Source organism: Chiroxiphia lanceolata, chromosome Z, assembly GCF_009829145.1.
Source record: "Chiroxiphia lanceolata isolate bChiLan1 chromosome Z, bChiLan1.pri, whole genome shotgun sequence".
In the NCBI taxonomy this organism is placed as follows: Eukaryota; Metazoa; Chordata; class Aves; order Passeriformes; family Pipridae; genus Chiroxiphia; species Chiroxiphia lanceolata.
In genome coordinates, this window is record NC_045671.1 from 71,774,138 (window position 1) to 71,788,374 (window position 14,237).

Genomic DNA, 14,237 nt, shown 5'->3' on the forward strand with positions numbered 1-14,237 from the left:
CTGAAACAGTATTCACTGTGGGACATTTAGCTTGGTATGTGGGGCTGATTTCAAATGTTTGTTAATTTCCCCTTAATATTTTATGTTACTAGGATTAATAGAGCAATTATCAATATTATGTAGAGGAAGAAAAATCACTGTTTTGTAAAACATGGATATTAGCAATATGAATTTCCCTTTAAAATGAAAAACTTCCATAAATGTTTCAGTAAAAAAAATATCCCTGGAAGTTTTTTTTTTCCATTTAGTATTTTTACTTTACACACAAACAGAGGTTTCTAAGTATCAGTGAACAGATACTTTCACTGCATTCTTATTGTGGCATTAAAATGTGCACTAAATTATCTCACTTTACTGCTGGAAAAGAAGTGAAAAAGACCCACTGAGTGACAATGCAACCGTACATATTAATTGAAACCGAACATGCTTTAATTTACCTTTTTGAATAAACAAGTATTGATTAGTTCTCAACCAAAAATATTGATGACTGTATAGTTCTTGAAACTGGTATCAAAAGAAGACAAGAAAATGTGAAAAAGGGTGTGTCAAAACTGTGACAAATGCACCTTTCAGCTCACATTGAGGGCAGGACCACCTCCCCTCGAGCAAATAATTTTAATGTTGAATGTTAAGCTTCTGTATCCAAGATTAAAATCAGTCTCTCTGGCTATGCAGGACTGCAATATGCTATGGCAGTAAAACTCAGTCAGCATCACCCTGACCGCAGGCAATGAAATTGGTTTTAGTTGAATCTGAACAAGTTCCAGTGAAGTTATGTCAGCCTTTCAGCATCCTCATTTAAAATATATACATATTAAAGCAAGCATATGAAAAGGGCAAATCCGTTCCTGGACTGCAGCTGTTTCCTTCCCAAAACGTCCAGTAATCCTGACTTAAAATTAATCTGAAGCTAAGAAAAGAACACTTGTTCTTTTTTATTTATTTTTATTTAATTTTTTATTCTTCCCTGAAAATTTAAGCTGACAACTTTTATCTATTCTGAAAAAGTTAGTTATCTAAATAGTAAAATGTTAGCTAAAATATTGCTGTTGGCCCAAATAAATAACATTACAGTTTTCCTAATTTTTCATGCAAACATGAAAATGCTGCCATGTGTTACTGAGTAATTGTTTTTTAATATTCAGAATATAATTTTTACAATTTTTTTTAATACTACAAGGAGAAGAAACATGAATTGAGACTAAACTACTTTAAGGGTTTAACCTATCTTTCTTGCTTCAGAACAAAAAGAATTGAAATTTGGGACAATGATGAATATTAGTATGAAATTTATTTTCTATTTAAAAATAATAATAAAAAAATCAGTAGGGAAAATGATTCAGTTTTTGAAAGTCCTGAGATGCAGATTTGCAAATAAATTGTTAAAAAAACTCCAACTCTTTGGAGTAAAAAGAAAGATACAACTTTCCCCCAAACCAGGTTATGATAAATTGCACATTATAGATAACAAATAGCTTCTTACGAACATTTAGAGTCTCCTATTAGAAAATTGCTATTGTCATATAATACCCCAAAGTTATACTTTAACTTTCGATTTTCATAGCTTTTTGAAGTATCGAGTGGAAGAACAGTCTTCTTACTAGTGTCTGGAAGCATATCAGCAATGGTACTGCATTATTTAATTACTTTTCAGGGACATTTTGGGTCCTGAAATCCACTGCATTATCCTAATCACAACTTATTGCACAACAAAGGAGTTGCAAAAATGTTCCCAGTTTAAGCTACATTGTTTTGCGTGGGATATTATTTGGGCTGTGTAAGAGCATCAGAATTGAGGGCTACAGTGAGAGGAACAAGGGCCACCAGTCTTCATACAGTTTCTTTTGCTGAATGAACTTTTTCTTCCATATTAGTTTTCCATGAGTATACTATTCTGCGTAAATACACATTTTCATGTGGAAATAGCTGGTTGCTTATGTTGGCATTTTTATCTCTGAATGGTTATGAATCTCACAATACATGGAATCATCCAAACCCTCCAGAGTAAAATGATTATTTGGAGAATGTTCTTTCTTGATTTGCATTTTTTTCGGTGCTTTGTACTTGTCTAAGTTTTTTCATCCAGGAAAACTTTAAACCCATACCTTTTTCCATAAGATGCAGAACTTATTTTGGCTAGTCTACATCTGGAGAAGCAGAAGTTCGCTATGACATGTAAAGTCACTGCTCAATGCCAAAACAGTATTCTACTATTAAAAAACTAGAGGGGCTGAAAGGTCAAACTGAGTCTCTGATTCTGCATTTATAGGAATGAAAAATTCCAGTTTATAACCCTGCTGCTCATAGTGGCTTTATGACCTACCTGTTGAAAGGCAAACATTCAACACTGTAAGTTGATCTTTCTCTCTTTACTTGGTTAAATCAAATCTGTTGAAAATTGAGGAAAAACTACAGTATTTTGTTTAAGTTGGGAAGAAAACTACAAAAAAAATCAGTCCCAAAGGGAGTTGAATACAATGCTGTTATCTTGACATTTTTATTTCTCTGTGTCCATTCACAAATACCTAACTACACATACACAAAGACTTCTGAGTTTTGATGATAAGCGCTTTAAAGATTAAGACACTGGTTCACCAAAATGCTCAAATAGATAAATAAATGTAAGAATAGCTCCATCCAAGTCAATGAAATATCTAACATGCCTAAAATAAATCCTGAATTTTGACAGAAACTGTCATGAAATGGTCCATTTTTAATTTTAAGATTAACCAATCAACTAAATAGGAAGTGACAGCCAATAGGACCCCTGAGCATCCTGGATGAACTTAATATATTATTTCCATTTCTGCATGAAAGTACAGATTTTTTTGGTGTGGTAAATGTGTCTAACTGTCCATCCTGGATAAATATAGCATAATGTTTCTGTTACTGCATGAAAGGAAGGCTTTTTCTTTTGCATGGTAACTGTGTTCAAAGATACTGAATCTTGTTTTAGGTTAATGTTTCATTGGTACATACCTGTTACTCAAGGGTTAGTTCTGGAAGCTCTTAGATACCAACAGAGCACAAAATTTCAGTGTACTTCTACTTGTAAAGCTCTTTGTTAGTTCAGGTCCAACACCTTCTGCATTTTCTGCACAGGAACCCTCAGCCAAGGAGGGAATCAACAGTTACTTCTGCATCATTCATTTTTCTGTGACAGTTTCACCTTCTTTAACAAGCAATGCCACTTTAGTTTAAAACATAGTTTCAGAAACTAGCAAAGATTTTCTTACTGTGACAACTATTCATCTGAGATTTTTCATTTTAGCAGGGGTTCCATTTGATGTAAGAATTTATAGGGATTCAAACGAAAAGCTATTTTGAAAAGCTATTGTTTTGGGAATGAGATTTTCCGCGTTGGCGTGATGACAATGTGACAGTTTGCTAAAGCAGAGCACAGCATCTGTGACTGCAGACCAATATACAGGCTGTATTCTACCTCCTTTACATACAAATAGTCTCCCTCCGTAAATACAGAAAAACACTTGCAACAAATTGTTCTTAAAGACTCCTGTTCTTGCTGTTTCTCTTCTGTGCTGGACCAGGAGCATGAAGGAAACCTCTCAGAGAACCTCTCTGAAAGACTTTGTAAAGTTGGTTTCTGATACTTAGCTTGAAACCTACACCATATTTGTACTGTAGCAAACACATTTATAATGTTGTGAAAAAACTGTTCCAAAATGCAATAAATACTTTGGTCAAAATATATTTAAAAAAAATAAAAAAAGAAAAAGAAAGGAAAAAAAGAGCAATTTTTATTTTTCTTCTTTTTTTTTCTTTTTTTTTTTTTTTTGGATATTTGAAAGCAAACACTATTTAGTCCAAACTCCTCCAAAGCAGACACTTTTCTGACATTTTGGTCACCCAGAGCAGTTTTAGCTTTCTACTCTGTCTCAGTCCAACCCAGTTTCTAAGTTATGAATTTTCTGTGCAAATTTGAGCAATTTCAACACTGTAGAAATCATAGCTCTAAAATGGAAACTGTTTCAGTTTAAATAAATTGAGTTTGTAGTTCGAATTTTTGCTTTCTACAAATACACTGAATAAGAAGAATGTCTGCTTTTGTCTTTTACTTTGAAATGATCAAGTAAATATCATATAAGGACAGTGTGTCAAGTAAACTCAGCAGATTTATGACACATGAGTTTTTGGTTTTTTCCTCAGAAGATGCCATTTTCTTTTCAACTCAGTCTGGTCACCTTCTTTCTGACAAATGATAAAAAATATTAAGCTATAAATGCTTTTCTCTCCAGCTATGGTCGAGAACAAGATAAATTAAAAGTGCTACAACATTTATGCAGTGAAAAAAATCATGATTTACACTAGCTGATCAAGAAGCAGACTTTCAAAGAACATTTTGTTCAGCATGAGAATAAAAAAGTTCTTTCCATATGGACTAGAACCTCATGTTGCAAGAAAGAGCCGTTTTAACAGTTAACATTTGGTCTTCAAATGTGTCCAAATTTCCATTGACTTGAAAAGACCAAAGAAGCCAAGAAAAGAAAAAGAATGAAAAAGTCAATCTTGTATTCGAAGTTGAAGACACTGGAAGTAGGAAAGTCCCCATTCTTGAAGTCCATGTTCATTAGCAGACATAGTGAAATATCTCCAAGGAATGCCTGCTTCAATACATAATGTGCAACAAGCAAAACCTCCTTGCAGAGCTCTCTTTCTGTATTTTATAAAAATAATGTGACATTTTTCACATTTGATATGCTGAAATGGACATTAACCTTATAGCCATGTTGAAATCCATCTTAATTATAGGTACATTCTTCACCTTGTACCTTGTATCTTCGTATAGTGATGCCATCGCTGGATAGCCTGGAAAGACTGCTAATTTAAATTGAGGCAAGATTTTGAACTAAAAGCATTGCTTGTCCCTTATTGAATTTTCATTATAATAATGGCAATATAAACAGAGACGTCACCTTAGAGTTAAAACAAACAGCCAAACAACCAAACAAAAAAAAATAACAAAAACCACTGACTGACATGAGATGGTTTTACCTGAAGAAAAAGAGTTTTCAGGAAATTAATACCCAACATCTGAAAATTGCTGTATATCACACGAGACTGACATCTCAGTAGGACATAATAAAACCTCAAAAACTGAATCAGTTGAGATGTAATCAAAGTCTCTGACTCCAGAAAGCAATGACGTTGTTTTATAAAATGAGTGCCATACTAAAAGATACCATCTAGTAAAAAAATAACAATTTTGTGAGATTATATGGTAGTCTAACAATGCAAACGTGATGAAAATCTTTTGCAACAAAACCCAAGACTGGAAACACTGGAGAGTGAGCGATATTTTTTTTGTGCCTGTTTTCAAGTATAACCTGAAGGAGTTCATGAGCAGTGAGATTCTCATCTCATGTTACTCTAAGTGTAGTTATTTAAGTAGATTAGTTTTTGGAAGATATTTTTCAGCCATCCAACGCCTTTTGCCTCTTATTGTGTATGTTATCCATAGCTTAAATGCAAACATAAGAGGCAAGTTATAAATACAATTGATAGAAGAATTAGAACAGAAAAAAAAACAATTAAAAATAACTCTGGAGATCCAGTGGCTAAGTACGGGATCAGTAACATCAATTTAGTAAATTCTAATACACCTACATGTAATTAGTCAGCCAAAGAACATGAAGAGTTTGAACTATAAAGAACATAAACTATAATGTGAAGTACTTTGTTTAAACATTTTAAATGCATATTTTTGTTACCACTATATAATAAAATAACTGATTTTTATATTAAAATGACTCAGACCTTGAACCAGAGTTCTGTCAGAGCAGCCCTTCAGTTCTTTCACCTGGCATGTCAGAAGTAAATGGGGAAAGCATGCAGACCAACACAAAGGTCTGCAGTTGAGTTTGAATTGGAGGCAGAGGTTTGTCCCTGTGAATAGCCCATTAAGTTCACCTGCAGTAACTGAACCACTCGAGCCTTGTGCTACCAGAGCATCTGCAGAAAACAGAGCTGTCAGCAGAGGTGCAGACTCAGTGATTTGCTGAACTTTGCAATCAGAAAATTAAAAAATGAAGGGTATCAATGTATGCTATAGAAAGTATTTTGCCTTTTCAAATGAGGATAGTGTTGATAAATTGACACTTCAGAGGATGACAGTAAATTTCCACTGATGCAGGTTGTGAAAGTAGCAAAAGCAGCAAATGAGGCTTTATTACAAATAAGTCAGTTTTAATGTGTAAAAAGTATTTTTTTATGTGCAGATTATGAGACAGGTTTTCATAAGTATGAATCAGAAATGATCCTGTACATCTGAAAACCCAGATTTCTATGAAGTTAATTTTTCTGTACCTATACCGACAAGAATATGGAAAGCTGATGGAACAATACCATACTTTATTTTGTTCTGTTTTGTGCTTTCATGAACATATTTTAAGACAAAGAACATCAGCAAACTAAAGGGCAGTATGGAAAGAGTTAACAAATGAACACTTGTGTGCAAACTCACCACAGACATACAGAACGATTTTCACTGCAGGAGACTCTGACCAGATCTACACAGAGAATACCAACAGATGATAAAAGGCATATATAGGAAATACTTTCTCCTCGGTGTGATCAAAAAGCCATGCATGAGATTGTTTTTTGGGATTTTTTTATCCTCTCAGTTCCTGAGCAGGACAGGTATAAGTGGGAAAAAAGTCATCCTGTCAGTAAGTCAGCAGTGTTTCCCAGAGAGGCTGTGGGAAATAAATGATGGAGATTTTCACACCTGGACAGGGCAGAACAACCTTCCCTGGTCTCGTGGCTGACCCTGTTGGGACCACCAGGCTGGACCAGAAACCTCCTCAGGTCCCTTCCAGCTGGAATTATCCTTTGATACTATGGTAATTTCTAAAGACTGTCTGCAAAATCTCCCTAAGCAATAGGTCTGCTTTTCTTACCACTGTAAAGTTTTCCAAATGTCTAATGGGAATCTCTTTTACAATGTAAGCCCATTAATGCTATTTTTTTTTTTCACTACAGATATACACTCTCTCTTTTTGCAGTGACTTGCTATGTTTTGAGGACTGTTACCATGCCATTTCAGGATCCCTTAGAAGTTTTGGTATGCTTAATTCTTCGTGCCATGAAGTGCCACATTTCAATTTGTTCTATCTTTTGGGCTACCATATGTGTCAGATTTCTCAGAGATTTCTGAGTATGCTCAAAGCATAAAGCATAATAAAGCAGGAGTACACTCAGCTAGCTTTTAAAATTTTATTTCTCTACCCCACATTTCACTGATTTTCATAGTAAAAATTTTCCTAGTGCATTTTTTCTCCTCATCCCATAGTTCTTAGGCTGCATATTATACGAATGTGCAATACTTAAGCTGCTTCTAAGGTGGAATATCCAGGTTTTCCTCTCTTGCCTTTTTACTCACAAGAAATTATTAAACTATAATTCTTATGATAGCTCATTCTGTGCAGTCATCCACAACTATAAACTCTATGACTGCTCTGAATTTGCATGTTTGCAGCTCTTAGGTACAGTTTTATCCTCAGTGGAACAGCATTCTGCTAGCTGCCTCTTGTTCCTCCTCAATTTTTTCTAGCTACGTCGTTTGGTGGATTTGTGTTGGTTTTCTTTTTTTATTTCTTTCTTAGCATCATGAGTTGCTCTCCTATATTCTTTATTCCTCAGAGGGTTTTCCCTCTTCTGCAGATGCAAACACCAGTGTGTTTTCTGAGGCTACTTTCCCTTTCCGTTCCTTGAATTCTGGTCTCAGAAAAAGAATTTTCTTTAATGCTTCCGGAAAAACACACCTATTTATCTGTCTTTCCTGTATTTAAACAAGTCTCTCAGAGTGACACTGACTGTAGCATAGGAGAGATGGAAGGGGTGAAGCTACCTTCTGTGAGGTACTGCATGCACCTGAAAGCTTTCATTGAAGAACTGCTCTCTACCTCATCTATACCAATATTGTTTGGAGAATTTTTCTTCCATTTTTAGGCATCATCTGCCTGAAACCAGGCTGGGTAGGCAGAGGTGTGACAGCTCTCCACTTTGCCTTGGGATCAGCAGGCCCTGTTGCACTGGTTATTCTGCCTGTCCTATGGCAAATGAGGATGTACAACTCTTTCACACAACACATTGTGTAAAGACAGATGTTTTCAGCTTACTCAGACATTAGAATTAGGACAGCATAGGATGCCCTGGACAAGAAGGGTAACAAAATCAGGGTATGCTCAAACAACCAAATGAAGACATTAGTGCAGCATGGGTTGCCATAGCTTGAGTCAAAGTGGCACAAGCCAGCAACAGCATCAAAATGCAGAAGCAAAAATTTGGGCGTGAGATTGCAACGGAGATAAGGCCATGGAGGATCCACTAATGCCCATATCTCTAGGGCATCACTATTCTCCTACTGCTAGACAGGTAAGATCCCACCTAGCAATGCAATTACTCCTTCTGGTGCATTGAAGAAATATCTTGAAGGCTTTCCTTCAAAGGAAAGAAATTCCTTGGGGTTGTTCTGGATTTACTGCTACCCAGGCAAAATTGCAACAGGCAGATTTAGTCACTCGGTGCCATTAAGGCACCTGGGTGAGGTTATCTTTTAAAACAGCTAATTTTCTTAAGAACAAATACAGATTCAGCAAGTTTTGCAGTTTGTCCTGCACGCACCTCTTATATATCTAAATCTGGTCTGAAAAGTAACAATATCCTAGATTCTCTTCAATGTTAGGGTTCAATTTTTTAGTGTTTATTTGCTCAAATCTCACTAAATATGAAAAAGACTTGTATGTGCTGTGTACCTAGTGAGCTGCTGCTAATGGGAGGGCAAAATCCTTTTCACTTTATGTTAATGAATTCTAAAACAGCTACGGCTTGTAAACACCTGAAAACTTTACCATTTCTGTTATTTAACAATTATGCCAATATTTGTAGTCCTACTGTTTACAGACGGGTTTTGTCAAGGGGAATTGACCTCAGGAATCACAGAATTTTTTGACCTTTGACATATGCACCTGTGAGCCTTTACAATACAAGCCACTAAAAATGTTATGAATATGACTGCACAACCTCTCTGATAAGTGTAGCATGTGTCATGTTAAATGTCCTCTATTGCAAGATAAATATTAGAATGAAAAGGCAGACTGAATGTGAGCAATCTGAGTTTGTCAAAATGTACTCTCTGATCTGAAATGCAAGTGGAAAAACACATTGAAGTAGAGCTCACATGGATTTGAAAACAAAGCCTATTTGTGCTACTGATGAATAATCTACCAGTATGTCTTTGTTGTCACTCAAAAAGAATTGTTCAGTTGTAGTGGAGATAAATTCTGCAACTACTGACGATACAGCATATTCAGAGTAATTGACTGTATACACCCGTACGCCAACATGTTTCAAGTATGATTTAAGAAAACCTGTTTTAGAGACAGAAGAGTAATTCAGTCTGTACAACTTGTTCAGGTCTTGGCCTTGTTGAAATGCCCAGATGTAACTTTTTACTTCTGCGGATATCAGTACAGTAGAAAGAATGCTGAAACTCATGATATTAATTTAAGATCAGCCATGAAGTGATAAAGAAGGTCTTTTGTTATCAGACTAGATTGCAAACCCTAAATTTACTCCTGAAAAAAATCATTCTGTAACCCCCTGCAAATCTTCTTAAATTACTACAACTGGTATGCCATCAATTATGTCACTTTTTTTTTCTCTTACTGGGAAAGATATGACAATGTGCACTCTTCACATGTTACCTGTATTAACATCTGTCTTCTTGCTTTTGTCGTTTTCTTCCCTAGAATTTTTCCCCCCTAGCTGACCAAGTGGCACACAGGGAAACATGCCTGAGCAAAGCAACGACTACAGGGTAGTTGTGTTCGGAGCTGGTGGAGTGGGCAAAAGTTCCTTGGTTTTGAGGTTTGTGAAAGGCACTTTCAGGGAGAGCTACATCCCCACCATTGAAGACACCTACCGGCAGGTGATCAGCTGTGATAAGAGCATATGCACCTTGCAGATAACCGACACCACGGGGAGCCATCAATTTCCAGCCATGCAACGTCTTTCTATCTCTAAAGGACACGCCTTCATTTTGGTTTACTCCATCACCAGCCGGCAGTCCTTGGAGGAACTCAAGCCAATCTATGAACAAATATGTCAGATTAAAGGAGACATAGAAAGCATTCCAATAATGCTGGTGGGGAACAAGAACGATGAGAACCAAAACCGAGAGGTGGAGAGCAGCGAAGGAGAAGCCATGGCTAAGAAGTGGAAATGTGCCTTCATGGAGACTTCTGCCAAGACGAACCACAATGTGAAAGAGTTGTTCCAAGAGCTGCTCAACCTGGAGAAACGCAGGACTGTGAGTTTGCAAATTGATGGCAAAAAAAGCAAGCAGCAGAAAAGGAAGGAGAAGCTGAAAGGCAAATGCGTGGTGATGTGAAATTGCATTGTCAGAAGTCAGCTGTGAAGTCCTACCTGAGAACACGCATGTAATACCTATAGACACCAAACAACCATGCAAGATCCTATTTATTAGTATCTGTTCTGGAAGAAAGCTTCAGAATTTGAAAAAATGAGATACTGTGGTTGCTATGACAAAAATCAACAAATAAAAAAGCATGCACTCAATGAAAATAAATCAGGAAGAAAGAGAAAGATGCCCCAGGATACCTAATTTTGTAATTTACAGAAAAGAAGAATTTTCATCATTCACACACATAATGTGAAAGATTTGGAAAGTCAACTTAATAATATTTTCATTTGCATATAACTACAAGAGAAAGCACTGTGTAATGTCAGAAGAAAATAAAAAAAGTAGTTGTGAAGAAACCTAGAACATACAAATACATTCTGGGTGGCATTAATCATTTTCTTTAAGAATGCTGTAAACAAAAAATTCTGTGCCATTTTCACTACTAACTGGTGGAGAGTGTACATAAGAGAGTTTTGGATCTGCCAAATAAATGAACTATTGCACAGTAAAAGGAAGTGTGGGTATAGCAGTTAAAAGGAATAGATATTATCTCTACCCTTCAGAATAATATTTCATTCTGGTGGGATGCAGAATTTGGACTGAAGGTTGTCGAAAAGACAGTCCCTGCAGGAGAGGTGGAGATCATTTACTTTTCTGGACTCACTGCTTCAAGAATGACCTGTGTTTCTGGACCAAATATGTTTCAGAAGAACAGACATTTGCCTGTGGAGAATGTCAGATTGTATAAAAATGGTGTACATATACAAACAGAAAGCTTTGCCCAGGGAGGACTGACTAGGGAGACCCCTAAAAAGCCTCTGTGGGAAAGACTCAATTCAAATGCTGCTGCTGGTTAAATGAACACATGGTGTGATTAATGAATGAATGAATGAAATGTCTTTTGAACTGGTGAACTGGTGGTACCCTTGGACAGGGGTCAATGCAGGATACAAAGTTTTTATTCAATTTATCAGATTAGATGAGTGATGCTTCTTTACATTACCATATTCCAATCAGAATGGGGTTATGTTTCTGCACTACTAGATCTACTGCCTTTATATTGTCTGAAGAGTTTTATATCTGCCATTTAAATTCATTATTTGAACTACTGTGACTATTTATAGAACCAAATCCTATATCTGGAGTTAGGGCCCATTGGAGCCTCTCAGAGAAGATTTTCTGGGATAAGCACTACAGGATTTGGCATACTAGGGGTTGCAGTCAGTACTGTGTTACAATGCAATAGAAAGTTCAGAATAGAAAAAGAAAATATTTAAAACACTCTATCAGGGGAAATTGCTGTTCTCAAAACCTTCGAAAGGGGAAAAATTGTACAAAATGTGAGCTTTCCTGGATGTCTCTCCAAAGCTTTTTTAAACACTAATATGAATGACTGAAGTATGAATCCTACTGATAACAAAGGCCATCTAACATAAAATAAGCACATACAGTTTTTAAGGGACACATTAAAATTGCAGAAGTCACAATTTGCACCTTAGGAACTGCTTTGAACCAATAAAAAAGCCTAGCATACTTTTAGTAAATGTTTATATCAAGAAACATGGGAAAATGAAGTCAAGTACTAATATTACTAGCATGCATCCTGTTGCATCATAAATACTTTCCAGGAGATGCTCAAATGCAGTAATTGCATTAAAAATTGCTACCTTGTTTCTCTCAGAGTTATTGCTTGCTTAACTTCTACCTTTCTAACAAATGTGCAGATATTTCACAAGTAGAGTGATGGTATACATTCCTTTGAGGAAGAATTGCTATTAGCACTGTCTAGAAAGGAGCACAGCTTTTGTCATTCACTCAGAAGAAATTCTGGCACCAGTAGAATCAAATGTGAAGCTGCTACTTATTTCAGAAAGACTTTTTTTGTGTGTATTTACTTCATTGCATTAGAAGAGAAAACTGTAAAGAGCATGGGAAGAAAAGCTAAGATTCTTCATTGACTACAAATTCCTGGCTCTTACACAACGCTCTTTCTCCATAAATCTCAAAGCACTTTGCAAAAAGGACAGCATCATTATCTTAACTTCTCAGGTAGTGAAAGTGAGGCATGAAGAGAGGAAGCAACTGCACATAGGTTGCCCAGTGGGTTAGTGGTAGATCCAGGAACAAAAGCAGATCTCCTCTGTCCCAGTTCAGTGCTCACTCTGTGTTTTGTCAGACTGTCTCTTCACATTCTTAAATAGTTTCTGAAACACATAAAGAAGCCTGGTTTGGCTTACACAGCCAGGTGCATCTTTCTCGACTCTCTGTCAATAAATCAAACAGTATTTCCAGATCAGGGATGCAAAGCATTTAAAAGCACTATGTTTGGTAAGACTTTTATAAATGTTTATACATAGACGGTGTAAAAAAAAATTGCTGATGATACTCAACATCACAGCATTCGATCCCATGGATGAAGCTGGGAAAAAAGCATGATCAACCTTAAGGAGGCATACAAAGATCAAAATTAGAGAGGTTACCCACAGATGCTAACACACCGGTGCCAAAGGTCATCATGCATGGCACATGCCTTAGCAGCCAGCATGGAATAATGATAGAAATTCAAAAAGAAAAAAAAAAGGCTATATATACCTTTTAACATTATTTCTTTAACTGGAGGAATAATTTACATACTAAAGTATCTTGCAGAAGTACAATATAGGGGATCTAAATTACTTAAAATGTACTGACTGCAAAGATATTACAGGCTGAAATTTGGCCCTGGACTTTTTTCTGAATGTGCCTCATAGCAAGAAAAGAGTAATTGTATGGTAAATATGGAAATAAAACTAGTAGCTGCCAGTGTTAGGCTTGAGGACCATTTCCTTTAGTTTCCAGTTGATTCCTCACTTGCTACATTATAAGCCATGAAGTATTTCATGGACTTGCATGTATAAAAGCAAGGCCAGTACAGAAGCAATATTACTCAAGGACCACAGACTCAAAAGAGAAGATATTTTATACCCTTGCATTGCCATCCTAGTTTATACTATTAGATTTTACATATCTTGCATACGTGTGAGCTGGTTGAAAACATTTGTTTTGCTATTACTTACAGAATTATTTTTTTTAATACAGAAAAAATATAAGGTAAATAAAGAAAATATACAGCTTTATTACATTTTGTGTTTTATTTGAGAATGTGGTATCAGTATAATAATCTCTTTAAAAAGTATATAAAGAATATTTAAAATATGTAAGGTCTGCAGTGAATTTTAGTACCCAGAAAATATGATCTAGTAAAAATGAATCTTTAAAATGCATGATTTTTATATGTATATGTGAAATATTAAGTATATAGTTATCATGAAAATGTGTTGTTGCAATTTCATTAGCAATTGTTTTATTTGAAAACTGGATATGAAGTAATTTGTGCCTACAAGTTTCCCTGTGTGTGGTGATGTTCTCAACATACAAAATAAAGTTTTAAATCTAAACATAAGTTTAGAAGTCTTGTTGATGCCTGCATTGTATTTGTTTCATAAGTATATTATATATTTTTAAAAATTGTAAAGGCAATTCTTTAATCTAAATAGATTCTTACATGCTAGGCAGAGTCCCAGAGCCTTCAGCTATACAAATCAGTCCTGAGTGAATTGGACCAGTATTATCTTATCCAGTATTTACTCTTCCTTTATTATACTGTGGCAAATACCTACCTTTCAAAGCAATCTACCTTCAGTAAAAACTGCCCAAAAAAGTTTATCGGTGGGTGTTCCTTTTGGCCAGCAAAAATCAAAATCATTCGAAAAGCTAATCTATATCTTAATATTTACTTAAAAATAATGACAGA

At 35.7% G+C, this 14,237-nt stretch overlaps 1 protein-coding gene across 4 annotated transcripts in view; it reads left to right on the top strand.

The window, feature by feature from the left end:
• Nucleotides 1-13,881, top strand: part of DIRAS2 (DIRAS family GTPase 2) — a 33,556-nt gene extending 19,675 nt beyond the window's left edge. For 2 of the 4 annotated variants that reach the window (XM_032676209.1, XM_032676206.1), the window contains exon 2: nt 9,771-13,881. In XM_032676209.1, coding sequence (XP_032532100.1) covers nt 9,812-10,411 — 600 coding nt within the window. In that variant the 5' untranslated portion in view covers nt 9,771-9,811 and the 3' untranslated portion in view covers nt 10,412-13,881. Of the gene's footprint in view, nt 1-2,269; nt 2,350-3,118; nt 3,221-9,770 lie in introns of those variants that run through there. The other 2 variants (XM_032676207.1, XM_032676208.1) reach the window with 2 other exon arrangements.
• Nucleotides 13,882-14,237: the final 356 nt, after the last annotated feature.